Source organism: Arachis ipaensis, chromosome B4, assembly GCF_059453495.1.
Source record: "Arachis ipaensis isolate K30076 ecotype BB chromosome B4, ASM5945349v1, whole genome shotgun sequence".
Classification (NCBI taxonomy): Eukaryota; Viridiplantae; Streptophyta; class Magnoliopsida; order Fabales; family Fabaceae; genus Arachis; species Arachis ipaensis.
In genome coordinates, this window is record NC_142439.1 from 143,446,269 (window position 1) to 143,465,760 (window position 19,492).

Genomic DNA, 19,492 nt, shown 5'->3' on the forward strand with positions numbered 1-19,492 from the left:
CGCTTTATAAGTGATATTTATAATATTTAAGGCTACACTTTTCAAGTGATGCCACAAATGTATTTTTTATTCTCCTACAAAGAAGAAACACGGAGAAAAGCGTAGTCTATTCTAGGAATAGGCTACATTTTTCAAATGTAGCAAAATGTAGCCTAAAAAAAGTGTGGCTGAATGGATATTTTTCTTGTAGTGAATTTCTAAAAGAAAAAGAAACAAACCAAACTAGGCGTGGGTTGGATTAACTTATTTAAATAAAAATAAATAAATATTTTAAAATATTTATTTTTTTAAAAGATAAATAACATATTGTACAAATATTTCATTAGCTCGTTATACTTCCTCTTTTTATATTAGCAATCCATGCCTATATAAAGAGTGGTAGGTGTGTTGTTTTAGTATTGTGAAAAGAGAAAGAAAGGAAAAGCTCTCTTAGGCTTAGCTTTCTCTGTTTTATTAAATTTTAAGTTTTTAACATACAAAAACTGTTCATAACAAGAGCTATGGCTTCAAACAACAATGGCCGCACGGCAAGTGAGAGCTTCAAAGCTCAAGCTCTTGTTTACAGGCACATGTATGGCATCCTAGACTCCATGTGTCTCAAGTGGATCGTTGACTTTCGCATACCAAACATAATCCACAACCATGGCAAACCCATTACTCTTTCAGAATTGGTTTCAGTTCTCAAAATTCCATCGGCTAAAGTTGATAGCACGGATCTTTTCATGCACTACATGGCACATAATGGATTCTTTGATATAGTAAGAATATACAATTCTCACATATACTTCACATATAATTCTCACATATTCTTTGCCAAATTTGTCCTTTTATAAATATTTATATTTCACTATATAATTTCTTTGGAAAAAAATCCTATTGTCTTAATTAAGTCATTTTTTTGTTTAATACAGAATAAACCACCAAATATGCTCTCAAAGCTAAGCTATTAAATTGTTGATAAAAAAAAGTATTCTTCAAATTTGATAACAATAAAAATATTTCCAAAATAATTAAAAAAAAAAACTCAACTGTTAGATATATATTCTTAAAAGATTTTAGAGATCAAGTTTTGTAGTAATTTTTTGTAAGTATTATTAGAAAGATAAAAATTTTTATTTTAAAATTTTCATTATTTTACATTAAGTAGATTTTTTTAATTAAAAAAACATATTTTTAAAAAGTAAAAAGAAAATCTATAAATCGAATTTTAGTTTCAAATTTTTATATCTTTTCAAATAGTTATTCAAATTTTTTTACAAAATTTCATATTAAATACACAGACAATTTACCAAATATAAAAGTCATTTTCTGTTTATCAAAAAATTGTACTTTAATTATTTTTATTGTATTTTACAACATTTTAAAGGTATTTTCGTGGTTAGAAAATTCGAAAGGCACTTCTATCAGCAATTTGATCATTTGAGAATATTTTTGTTGATTTTCTCTTTAATATATAAGGCACTATCTATGTTAGTTTTCTTAACAAAATGTTATAATTGCAACTATATCATATACCATGCATATGGAGTTAATATTGTATTTCCATCTGTATAACGAAGGTGACAATTCATGGTGACGATGATAGCAACCAAGAAGAAGAAAAGGAAGCATTTGCTCTCACAGCAGCATCAGAGCTGTTGATCAAAGGCACTGAAAACCCTTCTATATCTCCGGTGGTAGAGATGTTTCTCGGTGATCCAACTCTTTCAAGTTCCATGCATCATTTAAACAAGTGGTTTTATGACGAAAATCGCCCTCTATATGAAATCACCTTGGGAAAACCTTTGTGGGAGTTTCTTGATAAGAACCCTGCAAGCTTGAGCTTGTTCAATGATGCTATGGCCAGTGATTCTCAGATGATAAAGTTGGCACTAAAGGATCACAACATGGTCTTTGAGGGATTGGAAACAATTGTAGATGTTGGTGGTGGAAATGGAACCACAGCTCAAATTATCAGTGAGAAATTTCCAGCACTCAAATGTATAGTATTTGATCTTCCACAGGTTGTGAAAAATTTGAAGGGATGCAACAATTTGAGCTTTGTTGGTGGAGACATGTTTGAATCCATTCCTAAGGCTGATGCAATTCTACTTAAGGTAAGCATTTAATTAGTAATGGATTAGTAGCGTGTTTGCCCTACACCAACAACAACAAAGCCTTGTCCCACTAAGTGGGGTCGGCTACATGAATCAAATGACGCTATTGTGCTCTGTCATGTAACATGTCTACAGAGAGACTGTTTACATGTAGATCTCGTTTGACCACCTCATGGATGGTCTTCTTAGGTCTTCCTCTGCCTTTCGCCCTTTTGTCCATCTTTCATCTCATCCACCCTCCTGACTGGATGTTTTATCGGTCTTCTTCTCACATGTCCAAACCACCTGAGACGCGATTCAACCATCTTTTCCACAATGGGTGCTACTCCAACTCTCTCCCTTATATCTTCATTCCTTATTTTATCCAATCGCGTATGATCACTCATCCATCTCAACATCTTTATCTCTGCCACACTCAGCTTATGTTTGTGCTCCCCTTTAGCCGCCCAACACTCCGTACCATAAAGCATAGCCGGTTTTATAGCGGTGCGATAGAATTTACCTTTAAGTTTTAAAGGCACTTTTTTGTCGCATATAAAACCAGATACACTCCGCCATTTTGACCAACCTGCTTGGATCATATGATTTACATCCTGTTCAATCTCTCCATTATCCTGTATGATGCACCCAAGATACTTAAAACTTTTAACTTTTCGTAGGATGTTTTCTCCAATCTTCACCTCTATATTGGGGTTTTCCCTTCTCAGACTGAACTTACATTCCATATATTCCGTCTTGCTACTGCTTATGCGCAGACCATACACTTCTAGAGCTTCTCTCCATAACTCCAACTTCTTATTTAGGTCTTCCCTTGACTCTCCCATAAGGACGATATCATCGGCAAAAAGCATGCACCATGGCACAGGCTCTTGGATGTGCTCTGTGAGTACTTCCAAGACTAATATGAAAATGTATGGACTTAAGGATGATCCCTGGTGTAATCCTATACCAATAGGGAATTCCTCTGTCACACCACCTTGAGTCTTCACACTAGTTGTGACCCCATCATACATGTCTTTAATTGCCCGAATATATGCGATCCTTACTCTCCTCTTTTCTAAAACCTTCCATAAGACCTCCCTTGGTACCCTATCATATGCTTTTTCCAAATCAATAAACACCATATGTAGATCCCTTTTATTACTACGATACCTCTCCATCATCCTTCTTAATATGTATATCGCTTCAGTGGTAGATCTGCCTGGCATAAATCCAAATTGGTTCTCTGTTACTTGTGTCTCTTTTCTCAACCTCCGTTCTATCACCCTTTCCCATAACTTCATAGTATGACTCATAAGCTTAATCCCTCTATAGTTTCCTTGTATATCCGCCTTATTCTTGTAGATAGGTACTAAGGTGCTCTTTCTTCACTCATCAGGTATCTTCTTTGACCTTAAAATCTCATTAAAAAGCTTGGTTAACCAGTTGATGCCTTTTTCTCCAAGACCCTTCCAAACCTCAATCGGGATATTATCAGGTCCTACTGCCGTGCCATTTTTCATTTGCTTTAGAGTCTCTTTTACCTCGAAGTCTCGAATCCTTCGATAGTAGTCAAAGTTTTGGTCTTCTTCCCTTGTGCATAATCGACCAAGGCTCAGAAGAGTTTTCTGTCCCTCATTAAATAACTCGTAGAAGTAGTTCTTCCACCTTTCATTAATCTTCTCCTCTTGAGTCAACACCTCTCCATCCTTATCCTTTATGCACTTAACCTGATCCAAATCTCTCATTCTTCTTTCCTGGCTCTTTGCGATTCTATATATACCTTTTTCTCCTTCTTTCGTACCCAAAGACTGGTAGAGACCCTCATATGCTCTTGTTCTTGCTTCACTTACAGCCACTTTTGTCTCTTTCTTAGCCGTCTTATATTTTTTTCAGTTATCTGCATTGCGGCATAAAAATCACTCTTTAAAGTATTCCCTTTTTATCTTTATCTTTTCTTGTATACTCGCATTCCACCACCAGGACTCCTTGTCTCTTGGTCCTATTCCTTTAGATTCACCAAAACTTTCTTTTGCTGTTCTTCTAATAACTTCTGCCATCTCCCTCCACATCTCTTCCGCGCTTCCATTCCGATCCCACTTTGCCTCTTCTCCTACCCGTCTTAGGAAGCTTCTTTGTTCCTCACCTTTCATCCGCCACCACCTCGTCCTTGGGTTCTTTGTATGATGTCTTTTCCTCAACTTTTTCTCAACGCGAAAATCTATGACGAGCACCCTATGTTGTGTTGTCAAACTCTCTCCCGGAATAATTTTACAGTTAATGCAAAATTTTCGGTCGACTCTCCTCATCAAGAAGAAGTCGATTTGAGAGCTTGTCATGCCACTCTTATAGGTTATAAGATGTTCGTCTCTCTTTTTAAAACATGTATTTGCGTTGAGAATATCAAAAATTGAGGAAAAGTCCAAAATAGTTTTACCCTCGGCATTGATCACCCCGAAACCATGGCCTCCGTTAATACTCCCATATCCAGTCACTTCTCTCCTAACATGGCCATTTAAATCTCCTCCTAAGGAAATCTTATCTCCCAAAGGCATGCCTTGAACTAAACTCTCTAAATCCTCCCAAAACCTTATCTTGTGTTGTTCGTCCGAACCCACTTGCGGTGCATATGCGCTAATCACATGGAAAGCACCTTCCTCCACCACAAGTTTGATAGAGATGATCCGATCTCCCACCCTCTTGACATCCACTACGTCCTTCTTCCACTACTTATCCACAATTATTCCAACCCCATTCCTATTCTTCACCTTTCCTGTATACCAAAGTTTGAAACCAGAAGTATCCAACTCCCTAGCCTTTGCACCAACCCATTTCGTTTCTTTTAGGCACATAATGTTAATCTTCCTCCTTGTCATGGTGTCCACCACCTCCATGGACTTTCCTGTTAGAGTGCCTATGTTCCATGTCCCAAATCTCAACCTTCTGTCGCTTCAACCTTTACCTTTTACTTTGTGAACTAGCTTATTTACCATCGTCCGTTCACGAAAACGCGAGAACCCTTGCTCATTATTTAACACTACATCTGAGCACCGATACAGCGGCTCTTGTTTTAACACCGTACTCGAGTCATACAACGCGTTGCTTCCGGACAACGACCTAGCTTTAGCGCAATAATGTCTTTAACCAATTCATGTGTTTGCCCTAATTAATTAAAATTTTTTTTTAACTATTTTTAAGTCCTAAAATTAAGATCTCTAGTTAAGTTATAAGCATGCATTTGAGAATTAGATTGAACTAGTCGGTTTAATTAAATTTATTGAGAATGATAAAAATTCGGTTGACAATGAATTGGTTAAAGAGTTAAAAATTTTGGTTAATTAATCTAAACAATTTTTTAATGATTAATCGATTTAAATAATAAAATATAAATTTTTTAAATAATATATTTTATACATAAATATATTACTATTATATTTGACTCAATTCTAGTTGAATCTCGTTTAACCTTTAAATCTTTAAATTTTTTATTTTATTAGTCTATAACCGATTTGATTTTTACAATTTTGATTATAAGTCACTTATCATATTAACTAATTTTAATTTTATTATTTTTGTATATATTTAATAAATAAATAATAAAATAATATTAGTATATATAATGTTACATTTCTTTTCTTCTTTTGCAGCTAGCCTTACATAGTTGGAGTGACGATAATTGCGTAAAAATATTGAGAAACTGCAAAGATGCTGTTAATGTTTTAAGTAAGAATAAAAATAAAGGTAAAATAATCATTTTAGAGGCTGTGATAAATGAAGAACAAGATGAGTCTGAAATTACTCGACTCAAATTTCTTATGAATATAAGCATGCATATTATTCATCATGGAGGAAAAGAGAGAACCAAAAAAGAATGGGAAAGTATCTTTTATGAAGCTGGCCTCTATAATTACAAAATATCTCCATTTACAGGACATTTATCACTTATAGAGGTCTATCCTTAAAGATGACCTCATAATAGCTTTTACAACTCTATGAATAAAATAAATATTATGCAAACAACTAAGAAAGAAAATGTCTACTTTGAATATAGAATTTAAAAATGTAATTTTTTTATTTAATATTTATTAATTATTGTCAGAATAATTATGTACTTTTAGATGTAATAAATATATAATTATGAATGCTATATGTATGAAATTATAAATGTTATGTTATATAATATAAGATAACTTTAAGTATTGTTTCTTTAGTATTATTATTTTATGTAGTTGTATATTATTGTTTACATGGTATTTTTTTATAAATAAAATTTTGTAATATGGTATTATATGAATAAAGCTCTATATTCAAGCACATACTTTTAGTGTTGTCGTTCTTTTTCTAAATTCGTGCACGCAGGGTTTTTTTTCTTCTTCTTTCTTTTTCATTATCGTCATCACCAACAACACCAACATTATGTGTTTTTGTTGATGATTGAGTTTTTTTTTACTGCTTGTTTAAATTTGAACTAATTTTGGTTCATTTGTGAATTAACTGAGGTTTGTAAGACCCAAGACTTTTGAAAAGTCCTATTTAAAACTAATCCCAAATTATATATTTATTTATAGTTTTAATTTCAGAAATTATTCTTATTGAAAATAATTAAAGGCAATTAATTGGATTTGAAATAAATTAAGGTTTTTATCAAAACTTTATACTTATAGATTATTTTTTTTATTTATGATTAAAGTTCTAGAAATTCGAGAGATAATGAGGTTTGGTTATTTAAATTAGAATTTTGTCTAATTTTATAATTATTAAATTATTTTCTATATTTAAATTACAAAATTAGTAGTTATGAAGTAATAAGAATTTTATATGATTTGATTTTAGATAATTTAATTTATATCATTTAATACTTTAAGTTAAAGATAAAGAAAATTAATTATATTACCAGGTATTTTCAATTAGAATAATTTATTGAGAATTAATTAGTATTTTTATACCACAAATAATATTTTAAGGCAATTCTAGAGATTAAATTAGTTTTCAAATATTAATACTTTATGCTCCAATTTTGATAAAATTATTTTGCTCAAATTAAACCCAAAATCTCCAATTCCATATGCAAACCCTAACCCTAATTAAACTACATTGTTCCCTTATCTCTAATGAAATCCTAAACCGCCTTACCTCCTTCAGCCACCAAAATTCCCTTCTTCCCCAAGCCCACGCAGCACATTCATGGAAGAAAAAAAAAGGAAAGGGATAACGAAGAGAAAGAGAGAACTGAGGGAAGAGAAAGAGAGAACTGGCGCCACGGGTCCCGCCACCGCCACTTCATTGTCGTCGTCCTCGCGAACTACCACTGCGCGCCATCCCTAAGCTGCAGCGCTGTGGAGCCAACCTCGTCGCCTTCGCCGTTCGCGTACTGTCGCCACCGCTGGAGGAAGGCCGCCGTCGCATCCAGCCACACCGTTACCACAGAGCCACCGATCCGCCGCTGGGAGACAAACCCACGAAGAGAGAAAGAGAGGGAGCTCGCGCTGCCTTCTCGCGTCGGATACGCCGTTCGTCGTCGCCGATGCCTGGTCACCATCGCCGAGCTGCATGTCGTCGCCGTTGAGGGAGTCGCCACCGTCGCGTTCTACTTTCCTATGTGCCTCCATTAGCGTCGATCTGTCACTGTTGTTGCCGAGTTGGTGTCGCCGCCGCTATTTGCCGTTCTGGGCTGCGCCGCCGCGACTGTGGTTGCCAAAAATGGTGCTGTGGCCGTCAGAATTGCTTGGAGATCGCCGCTACCACCAGAAACTACCACTAAGGTCTGGGTCTGCTTGGTAAGCTCTAATCTTGCCTCCGATCTTCTTTTTTGTTAAGTTAGTTCTACCATGAGTTGTTACTGAGGTTGTTTGCATTAGGTTATACAGTCATCGTTGCTGCTGAACCGACCGAGCCACTCCTGAGCTGCCGCAGCCATTGTTGGAGTTCCTAGTCACCGCTCGAATGCCCTGGAATTTCTATTGTCTTGCCCCAATTCAAGTTTAATGTCACTACCCTGGTTTAACCATTTTTCCTGGCTCTGTTTCAATTTTACACGCTAACCTGCCTTGGTTTCATTTAGCTGTTTGTTCTGGTTTTAATTCCATTTTAGTTTTGGTGTCGGCTTGAACTTTTAGTATTGTTCCTGCATTTGATTTCATCAAATTTGAATCCTACTGCAACCATTGTCATTACTATAGAAAAATTGACGCTATTGCAAATTAGGAAGAAAAGGAGATTGTCGCGTTTAAATTCCACGATTTTGGCTAATCGAGGTAGGGATTTTTCTTAAAATCTAGTTTATATTACAGAGTTGTTATAAATAGATATTAATGTGAGAAACATATGTCTGTGATTATGATTGTCTTATAAATATGGTTGTTTGCTGGACTGAATGACTGATTGCTTGATTGCTTGAGTAGTGTATGATTGCTGAAAAGAAATTAGTTTGAAAGGTTATTTGGTTGATTATTATAAAAAATGACTTTCTTGGTTTTGAAGCTATTTTTGATAATATAAACGAATCGGCTTTGGAAATGATTTGGAATATGAAACTGAATTAATTTTGGAAATGGTTTAGTTTTGAGTTAGTCTGACTTCATAAATGATTTAGTATTTGAGCTGGTTTGATTTTAAAAAGAGATTTATTATGGGCACTTATTCGCTTTGAAAATAATTTGATATTGGAACTGGTCGAATTTTGAAAATGAATGAGATTTGGGAATGGTTGAGAAAAGGTTTGAGAAATGTTTGGATGGGACCCGAAAAGAGTGGCAGGCTGGCAGCGTCCGAGTTTTAGAGGAGATGCTGCCGAAATTTTATAAAATTAGAAGTTTTATTTGAAGTGATTAATTAAAAAGATTTGTTTTTAAACATTATATGTTTAAGATTGATTTACTTATCAAAGAAAGAATTACATTTTGAATTGGGATTGTTAACGGACGGAATGGAAAGAAGGATGATGAAGATTTTCTTTGAAACATGGGTTTTGAATGAATTTGGAAATGAGATTTGGATTGATGAATGATTATGATGTTGAGAATATTGAGAATGTTGAGATATGAACTTTGAATTATTCATTTGGCTTATGAATTTGAACTATCTGAGATACGAGGTTCCCTGGATTAAGTACCATGGCTTGCCACCACGTGCACCAGGTTGAAAACTCGATACTCTGTTGACTTTACGACGTAAGTGTGACCGGGCACTATATAAATTCCCAGGAATGTTACCCCCATTGAGCAATATTGATTATTTAATAAAAAGCTATGCATAGACTCTTGGGGATGCACGTCGGAGGACAGTCTAAGGACAATTCAGACTTGTCGGATTGGCTGGATAACCGACAGATGAGCCTCATCAGCCATAGGACAGGCATGCATCATATGCATTTGTATGCTTTGCTTGGGTTTGAACTTGTTTTGTTTTGCCTAATTTCTAAAATGTTCTTAACTGCTACTTGAACTATCTGCTGTAACTGCTACCTAAACCTGTGCTTTCCTTGTCTGTCTTGCCTGTGTTTGTCTTGGCGTGCAATATTTGAGAATGAACTTTGATGCTGAATTAATGACTGTGTTGTTTGATTGCGTGGTTGATTTCTGATTGAGATTTTCTTATAAGAAAGAAAAGGTTTTGGATTTCTGAAGGATTAAACATTGTTTCTTTGAAAAGGTTTTGAACGATTTTCTATGGGTTTTTAAAAGATTCATAAGGCAATGATAATCACTGAGCTTGAAAATAGTTTTCTTATTAAATATCTTCTTGTGACAACTTTAAAACTTCGTTGTGAGACCGTGTGGTTAGGTTCTCACCCCCTACAGCTTTACCTTTTCAGGAACCTGATGAAGAAGCATTAAGAAGAGTTATACTGCGTTTTGTTTATATGTTGTTGTATTAATTAGATTATTTTCTTCCCTCGTCTTTGTTATTACAAGTTTGTAAGAGGGATAGGAATTGTATATTTTATATGTATAATATATTAAGTTATTATGTAAAGAGTCTTGTATATGAATCTATGCCGGCTTGTTTTTTTTATTTATTAAAGATAAACTATTTATTTCTGGTTTTCAAAGAAATCAGCGATACAGTGTCGAGTCACAGGCTCCTATTTTATTATTTAGTACGTAAAGTAGTCGTAATACTTCTTGCTATCAGAGTAGCGCAGCCGGAAGCGTGACTTCTGATAGTGGGGTGTTACATTATGGTATCAGAGCAGTCTTTCTTGTAGAGCCTTGGGAATGGACTGATTATGCTTCAATTGCATACTCTGAGAGTCTGTCATGTAGTAGGTCTTGTTTGAATAACGAGAATTAGAGCTTTATGCACATGACGGTCTATTGATTAATGTCATTAGTCTTGCATTGCATAATTCCTGGTATTAAGTTTGGCCGGCTTAACACTAGTGAATTATATATATGTAAGCACTAATGGGTTGTCATAGACGATATGCGAGTCATAGATAACGCGAGTCGTAGGTTTTGGGAACGTTAGAAACTAAGTTCCAGAGATTAGTTCCGTTTCGACGTATAATCTTTATTCGTGCTTGACATTATCTTTTTCTTTATCAATTATATTGGAATCCCTAGTTCTTGATTTCTTTCTTGGAATGTGATTTGGATATTTTTCTACTATATCTTGTCATTTATATATATCTTTACTTGATTATGTTCCTAATTGTTGTTTGAATCTTTAAGGAACATTCAATCTTGTTACTATTCATAAATATAGTATTTGTTGATTTGATCTCCAATTAGTTTTGGTGCAATATATAACTCCTTGATTCCTAAATCATTTGAAATATAAAGAGTCGCGATTCGTAGTAAACTGATTATGTGATTTAGTTCTCCTGTTTTGTGTTCTGTAACTATTGTGTGTCCTGCTCGGATTACAATCTTTGGTTTTGTGTTTCTTCGTAAAAATGATAAAAGTTGACCTTGTTTTGATAAAATGTATCAATTCTAGTAGTTTTGTTCTATAACTCTTATCTTGGAATCTTTTTAAAAATAGTCCCATTTTGGTTTTTTTCTGTTTGATTCTAATTGTAACCATTATTTGAATTCTGAATACAACAACTTTTGATTTTATAAGTACCTCCCTACAAAAAAAAAGGAGCAATTTCTTTATATAGTTAAAACATGCTTTTATTTAAAAGTACTACTTAGTCTTTATTTTATCCTTACAAGAATACTTTACTTTAGATTTTCTTATTTGAACATAATTTGATTCTTTTGCAACATTATTTGAATTTTTATGCGTGTATATAATATATATATATATATATATATATATATATATATATATATATATATATATATATATATATATATATATATATATATATATATATATATATACGAACTCTTTAAACTTTCTAAAGCAAGATTTCTGTTTTTATTTCAGTTAATTTTCATTTAATAAACTTCACACAAATCATTTTAATTTGAATTTGATCTAGTATAACATAATATTTACCTTTGTTTAGTTTTTTTGAAAAATATTGAATTTATATACTTTCTTTAGAAAAAGATAAACCAATTCCTTTAGGTTCAATTTGAAGTTGTTTTAAATTGTTGTACTCTCTTTCCTATTATTGCCCATGTTGAAACTTTTTGATTCAGAATTCCTTCTTAAGCTTTCGAATTAACTCCCTTGACACCACACTCCATTATTTATATACATCCTTGTTCAACTGTGAACCTGAGTATCCTCCCGATTTCTTGCAAATACCATTTGTGTCATTTGTAATATTCTCAAGTTTAGTATTTCTTACGTGTTAGCTTTTAGGGACGCGATTTGTGCACATAGAAAGTGAATTTGGTAAGTGTACGAGGTTTTAAGGAGTCGCGGAGTTTCGAGATAATGCAAACATCTATACTTTGTTTAGTTCCCTCAATTGTTTATTTCATATCTTTTCTTTTTACTAGGTAAGATGATCCTCCTCTTAAGTTTATCTATTCCTTGTAGACCTTTCATTTGATTGTGTTCCTACATATTCCCTTGGATTTTGTAAATGACGTCCTTGACTCTGGTTACTTTCTTGTGAATCTTGTACTTTGATTTAGCTTGAATTCCATTCTAATGGATGCACCATTTTCTTTTCATCGTCTCCATTGAAGTTCTTTAATCTTTCCATATGTCCACCTCTTATTTGTAAACTGTTATCTGAATCTTTAAGAACATCTATCATTGTCATTATACTTCTCTTTATGAAATCTTGCACTCTTTGACATAACATTGGAATTGTTTTAGGTACGATGCCGACCCTTAAATCTTTGAAAATGTAAAGTGTCTCTTTTTATTATATTGTATTGGCTTATGTGTTCTAAATTGTGCCATTCAATTTGATATATCGTTCCTCCTTCTCTTTTCTTGAAATGTAATTTAAATTTCCTTGCTTCACCATTTGCACCTTACGCATATCTTGATCTGCTTACACTTCTGACTGTGTTAAGGCTCTGGCAACACGGCTATTGATTCCATATTCTTCTACGAACTATGAAACCCCCGTGATCATTTGAAGTTGTTTTACAGTAATGCGCCACCATAGTCTTTAATCATCCCTTTTCTATGAAATCTCATACTTTTTCAACTCAGCTTAGATATGTTTTAAATTAATGTGCTGATTTTCTTCTTATTGATCCTATTGAATTTCTTTGATCCAAAGGTTATCCTTGAAGTTGTCAATTAATTTCTTTCTAGCAAACTCCATCGTTTGAGCATCCTTGTTTACCTGCAATTGCATTTATTCTTTCAAATTCTCGCGAACGAGGTTCTTGTCGCTTTTTCTTTCTTTTCTATGGTCTATTATCTTTCTGAGTATACTCGAGATTAGTTTTGGTATCTAGTGCGATCGCTAGACTTAATAAATGGCACATTAGCTCTTTAGAACATGTATGGTAGAGAATGGTGGAGAATGGTGGAGATAAGTTATGTTGAAGTTTGAATAGTTGAGTCCTTAAAGTTGGTATGAGATTAGTATCCGGACGTTGAGCACATCATTTTAACCCTGACTTGTTTTATAACCTTTTGCCGCCTTGCTTTACCACCACACGTTTGAAATATATTATTTTGTGCATCAAGCCTATCTTGTAACTTTGTTTCACATCATACTTATACCCTTTATATTTTTATGCCATATAAAAATTCTAGTATTTGAAACTATATAAATATATATATACTGAGAACTTTTTGCCTTTTCTTTAAATAAGTTCAAGAGCGCAGTAATATGAAATCTCTTTTATTTTATATCAATTTTCGAGGACGAAAATTTTTATAAGGTGGGTAGGATGTAAGACCCAAGATTTTTGAAAAGTCCTATTTAGAACTAATCCCAAATTATATATTTATTTATAGTTTTAATTTCAGTAATTATTCTTATTGAAAATAATTAAAGGCAATTAATTGGATTTGAAATAAATTAAGATTTTTATCCAAACTTTATACTTATGGATTATTTTCTTATTTATGAATAAAATTCTAGAAATTTGAGAGATAATGAGGTTTGGCTATTTAAATTAGAATTTTGTCTAACTTTATAATTATTGAATTATTTTCTATATTTAAGTTACAAAATTGGTAGTTATGAAATAATAAGAATTTAATATGATTTGATTTTAGATAATTTAATTTATATCATTTAATACTTTAAGTTAAAGATAAAGAAAATTAATTATATTACCAGGTATTTTCAATTAGAGTAATTTATTGAGAATTAATTAGTATTTTTATACCACAAATAATATTTTAAGGCAATTTTAGAGATTAAATTAGTTTTCAAATATTAATACTTTATGCTCCAATTTTACTAAAATTATTTTGCTCAAATTAAACCCAAAATCTCCAATTCCATACACAAACCCTAACCCTAATTAAACTACATTTTCCCCTTATCTCTAATGAAACCCTAAACCACATTACCTCCTTCAGCCACCAAAATCCCCTTTTTCCCCAAGCCCACGCACCACATTCATGGAAGAAAAATAAAAGGAAAGGGATAACGGAGAGAAGAGAGAACTGAAGGAGGAGAAGAGGAAGCTTGCGCCAGCGCCACGGGTCCCGCCACCGCCGCTTCATTGTCGTCGTCCTCGCGAACTACCACCGTGTGCCATCCCTAAGCTGCAGCACTGTGGAGCCAGCCTCGTCGCCTTCGCTGTTTGCGTCCCGTTGCCACTGCTGGAGGAAGGCCGCCGTTGCATCCAGCCACACCGTTACCAAAGAGCCGCCGATCCGCCGGTGGGAGACAGACCCATGAAGAGAGAAAGAGAGGGAGCTCGCACTGCCTTCTTGCGTCGGATCCGCCGTTTTTCGTCGCCGATGCCTGGTCACCATCGCCGAGCTGCATGTCGTCGCCGTTGAGGGAGTCGCCACAGTCGCGTTCTACTTTCCTATGTGCCTCCATCAGTGTCGATCTGTCACTGTTGTTGCCGAGTTGGTGTTGCCGCCGCTATTTGCCGTTCTAGGCTGCGCCGCCGCGACTGTCGTTGCCAAAAATGGTGCTGTGGCCATCAGAATTGCTTGGAGATCGCCGCTACCACCAGAAACTGCCACTGAGGTCTGGGTCTGCTTGGTAAGCTCTAATCTTGCCTCCGATCTTCTTTTTTATTAAGTTAGTTCTACCGTGAGGTATTACTGAGGTTGTTTAGGTTAGGTTATACAGTCACCGTTGCTGCTGAACCGACCGAGCCACTCCTGAGCTGCCACAGCCATTGTCGGGGTTCCTAGTCACTGCTCGAATGCCCTAGAATTTCTATTGTCTTGCCCCAATTCAAGTTCAGTGTCACTACCCTGGTTTAACCTTTTTTCCCTGGCTCTGTTTCACTTTTACATGCTAACCTGCCTTGGTTTCATTTATCTTTTTGTTCTGGTTTTAATTCCATTTTAGTTTCGGTGTTGTCTTGAACTTTCAGTGTTGTTCCTGCATTTGATTTCATCAAATTCGAATCCTGCTGCAACCATTGTCATTACTATAGGAAAATTGACGCTATTGCAAATTAGGAAGAAAAGGGGATTGTCGCGTTTAAATTCCACGATTTTGGCTAATCGAGGTAGGGGTTTTTCTTAAAATCTATTTTACATTATAGAGTTGTTATAAATAGATATTAATGTGAGAAACATATGTCTGTGATTATGATTGTCTTATAAATATGGTTGTTTGCTGGACTGAATGACTGATTGCTTGATTGCTTGAGTAGTTTATGATTGTTGAAAAGAAATTAGTTTGAAAGGTTATTTGGTTGATTATTATGAAAAATGGCTTTCTTGGTTTTGAAGCTATTTTTGATAATGTAAATGAATTGGCTTTGGAAATGATTTGGAATATGAAACTGAATTAATTTTGGAAACGGTTTAGTTTTGAGTTAGTCTGACTTTATAAATGATTTAGTATTTGAGCTGGTTTGGTTTTAAAAAGAGATTTATTATGGGCACTGATTCGCTTTGAAAATAATTTGATATTGGAACTGGTCGAATTTTGGAAATGAATGAGATTTGGGAATGGTTGAGAAAAGGTTTAAGAAATGTTTGGATGGGACCCGAAAAGGGTGGCAGCATCTGAGTTTTAGAGGAGATGCTGCCAAAATTTTATAAAATTGGAAGTTTTATTTGAAGTGATTAATTAAAAAGATTTGTTTTTAAACATTATATGTTTTAAGATTGATTTACTTATCAAAGAAAGAATTACATTTTGAATTGGGATTGTTAACGGACGGAATGGAAAGAAGGATGATGAGGATTTTCTTTGAAACATGGGTTTTGAATGAATTTGGAAATGAGATTTGGATTGATGAATGATTATGATGTTGAGAATGTTGAGAATGTTGAGATATGAACTTTGAATTATTCATTTGGCTTATGAATTTGAACTATCTGAGATACGAGGTTCCCTGGATTAAGTACCATGGCTTGCCACCACGTGTACCAGGTTAAAAACTCGATACTCTGTTGACCCTACGACGTAAGTATGACCGGGTACTATATAAATTCCCGGGAATGTTACCCACATTGAGCAATATTGATTATTTAAGAAAAAGCTATGCATAGACTCTTGGGGATGCACGTCGGGGGACAGTCTAAGGAAAATTCAGACTTGTCGGGTTTGCTGGATAACCGACAGATGAGCCTCATCAGCCATAGGACAGGCATGCATCATATACATTTGTATGCTTTGCTTGGGTTTGAACTTGTTTTGGTTTGCCTAATTGCTAAACTGTTCTTAACTGCTACTTGAACTATTTGCTGTAACTGCTACCTAAACATGTGCTTTCCTTGTCTATCTTGCCTGTGTTTGTCCTGGCGTGCAATATTTGAGAATGAACTTTGATGTTGAATTAATGACTCTGTTGTTTGATTGCGTGGTTGATTTCTGATTGAGATTTTCTTATAAGAAAGAAAAGGTTTCGGATTTCTGAAGGATTAAACATTTTTTCTTTGAAAAGGTTTTGAACGATTTCCTATGGGTTTTTAAAAGATTCATAAGGCAATTATAATCACTGAGCTTGAAAATAGTTTTCTTATTAAATATCTTCTTGTGACAACTTTGAAACTTTGTGGTGAGACCGTGTGGTTAGGTTCTCACCCCCTACAGTTTTACCTTTTCAGGAACCGGATGAAGAAGCATTAAGAAGAGTTATACTGCGTTTGGTTTATATGTTGTTATATTAATTAGATTATTTTCTTCCCTTGTCTTTGTTATTACAAGTTTGTAAGAGGGATAGGAATTGTATGTTTTATATGTATAATATATTGAGTTATTATGTAACGAGTCTTGTATATGAAGCTATGCCGGCTTGTTTTTTTTTATTTATTAAAGATAAACTATTTATTTCTGGTTTTCAAAGAAATCAGCGATACAGTGTCGAGTCACAGGCTCTTATTTTAGTATTTAGTACGTAAAGTAGACGTAATACTTCTTGCTATCAGAATAGCGCAGCCGGAAGCGTGACTTCTGATAGTGAGGGTGTTACAAGGTTCACTTGATACTGTTGTTAAGTATTGACCAAATTTTTTATTCCTTAAAAAATTTCGGTTCATTTCTTAGTTTAATTTAGGTTCATTTGGTTTTGTTTCGCTTGAATTTGCTGAAACTTATTCATGTGTGATTGTTTTGTTAGTTTTTGTTCAAATCTAAACTAATTTTGATTCATTTATGAATTAACTGAGATTCACTTGATACTGCTGTTAAGTATTGACCAAATTTTTTATTTCTTAAGAAATTTTGGTTCATTTCTTAGTTTAATTTAGGTTCATTTGGTTCTATTTCACTTGAATTTTTTCCCCTCATCCTCCGCTTTGTCTTCTTCTTCTTTTTCGTCTTTTTTTCGTCATCTTCTCCTTATTTTATTTTCTCATAATTCTTCTTGATTTACTCTCTTGAGAGAAATAAAATCAATAAAAATGATCGCGAAGAAGAAGGAGGAGAGAAACACGAAGAAGCAAAAGAGGAATGCGAAGAAGGAGGAGGAAAAACACAAAGAAGTAGAAGAAGAAGGTGGAGGAGGAAAGAAATGTGGGAACGTTTATGTAGTTGGAGCGTGTATTCACGCTCCACTAATGAAACTGATTTTTGTTGGGGTTAGACCAACTTTATTGGATTTGGTTGTCAAAAAGACTTAATATAGTGTGAATTTAGGCTGTGTGTATTTATAGAGACGGAACACTGAGATAGGAACACAGAGACACAAAATTATGTATGAAAAATGAGATATGGACAGAGACATTGTGTCCAGAGATATTGAATTAGTGTATTTTGTGTTTATCCTGACAGGAAAGACACAGAGACTGATGCGGGCGGAAATCAGCCAATTGAGAAATTATAGTAAAAACAGCGTTGTAAGTACAGTTCTTAACCGACGAAAATCCGCTTATCAATTTAGAAGGGTTGTCACAAAATTAGAATGAAAATACTGTGAGTAAAAATCCCAGGTCGTCTCCCAACGAGTTGACAAAAGAGTGCTATTTTATTAGTCATGAGTTTTTTGAGAAATTTTAAGAGTTGGAGAACGGAAAATTAAAAATAATTATAAATTAAGGCAATGAAAATTAATGAGAGAGTTTATATAATTAAAATAAAAGCCTTGACTGGGAGAAGATTAATTGGAAGTTCTATCCTTGTTGGATTTTCCCAAGTGTATTAGTAAAAGGTTGTTGTTTTACTTAGTTATCCTTTACCGAATAAAGGAAAGTTAAGTTAGGAGCCACTTCTATTCACAAGTCCTAATCCTCTCCTGTGGGAAGGATTAGCGTTAGTGGCTAGAGAGTCAACCAACAACTTCCAATTTCTAATTACACTTGAGTTTCTCAACTCAAGGGTTTCCTTCTAATCAACTCCCAAGTCAAGTTAGGAGTCTACTCCATTAACATGAATACAACGTTCACAGGCATAGAAAAGAAATAAGAAGAAGACATGATAAATTAAATAAAATAATACTGAAAATCAATGAAAGCTAAAAATAGTTCTTGCATTAATAAATCCCAAAAATCATAAACATACCTATTTGAATAGGGTTAATAGGAAATTAAAAAGAGTAAAAAAATAGAAAACAAACTAGAATAGCAACTTCAATAGAGGTAGTGATTCTTCTTAATATCCAAAGTAAAAGCATAAAACTCTAAAAACTAGAACTATGAATATCAAGAAAAACCTAGCGGAAGAATAGTGTTTCTCTCTCTATAAAGGAGAGAGATGGTTGTGTGCGGAAGGGATGATATTAAAGAATAATTTCAATTGTGCTTTTGTATTGGTTTATGGTGCTCATACTAGAGATGAAAAACTTGCTGTGTGGGAGGAGTTGAGCTACGTAGCTGGGCTATGTCAGGTCCCTTGTTGTTTTATGGAAGATTTTAATGAAATTGTACAAGTGGAGGAAAGAGAAGGTACTACTAGCTTATCAGCATCTGCTGAAGAGTTCAGGAACTGGATACAAGAAATGTACTTGGTGGACCTGCCGCTTTATGACCGTAAGTTTACTTGGTTCAGAGGACGCTCTTGCAGTCGGATTGATAGAGTGATGGTTAGTCTGGAATGGGTTGAGGAGTTTCCTGAGATTCGACTAAGAGGAGGGCCAAGAGGTTTGTCAGATCATTGTCCGATGATAGTTGAAGATACAAGGTTGGAATATGGTCCTAGACCGTTCCGAAGCCTAGACTCGTGATTCACACATGAAGGCTTCCTAAGAATGTTTAAAGAGGAATGGAGGGTATTAGGGGAGATGAACTTCACAGATAAATTGAAGGCGTTAACGGTTCCTCTGGGGAGATGGCACATATACAATTTTGGTGACATGGATAGGAAAATCATGAAGTTTAAGGAAGAGATCAAGAAAATAGATGACATGGTAAGTAATGGAATATATGATGGAACAGTGGAGGCTAGAAGAAAGGCGCTAGTGACTTGCTGTGAGAAGTGGTATGTGAAAAAAGAATTGCACTGGAAACAGATGTCA

At 34.4% G+C, this 19,492-nt stretch overlaps 2 protein-coding genes across 2 annotated transcripts; both read left to right on the forward strand.

The window, feature by feature from the left end:
* Nucleotides 1-397: 397 nt before the first annotated feature.
* Nucleotides 398-6,262, forward strand: LOC148569500 (isoflavone 7-O-methyltransferase-like). The gene is made up of 3 exons (XM_088483880.1): nucleotides 398-758; nucleotides 1,560-2,096; nucleotides 5,723-6,262. The coding sequence occupies exons 1-3, from the start codon at nucleotides 501-503 to the stop codon at nucleotides 6,035-6,037; spliced, it is 1,110 nt and encodes a 369-aa protein (XP_088340006.1). The 5' UTR covers nucleotides 398-500; the 3' UTR covers nucleotides 6,038-6,262.
* Nucleotides 6,263-18,751: 12,489 nt separating this feature from the next.
* On the forward strand, nucleotides 18,752-19,201 carry LOC148569501 (uncharacterized). Its single transcript, XM_088485090.1, has one exon. The coding sequence runs from the start codon at nucleotides 18,752-18,754 to the stop codon at nucleotides 19,199-19,201; it is 450 nt and encodes a 149-aa protein (XP_088341216.1).
* Nucleotides 19,202-19,492: the final 291 nt, after the last annotated feature.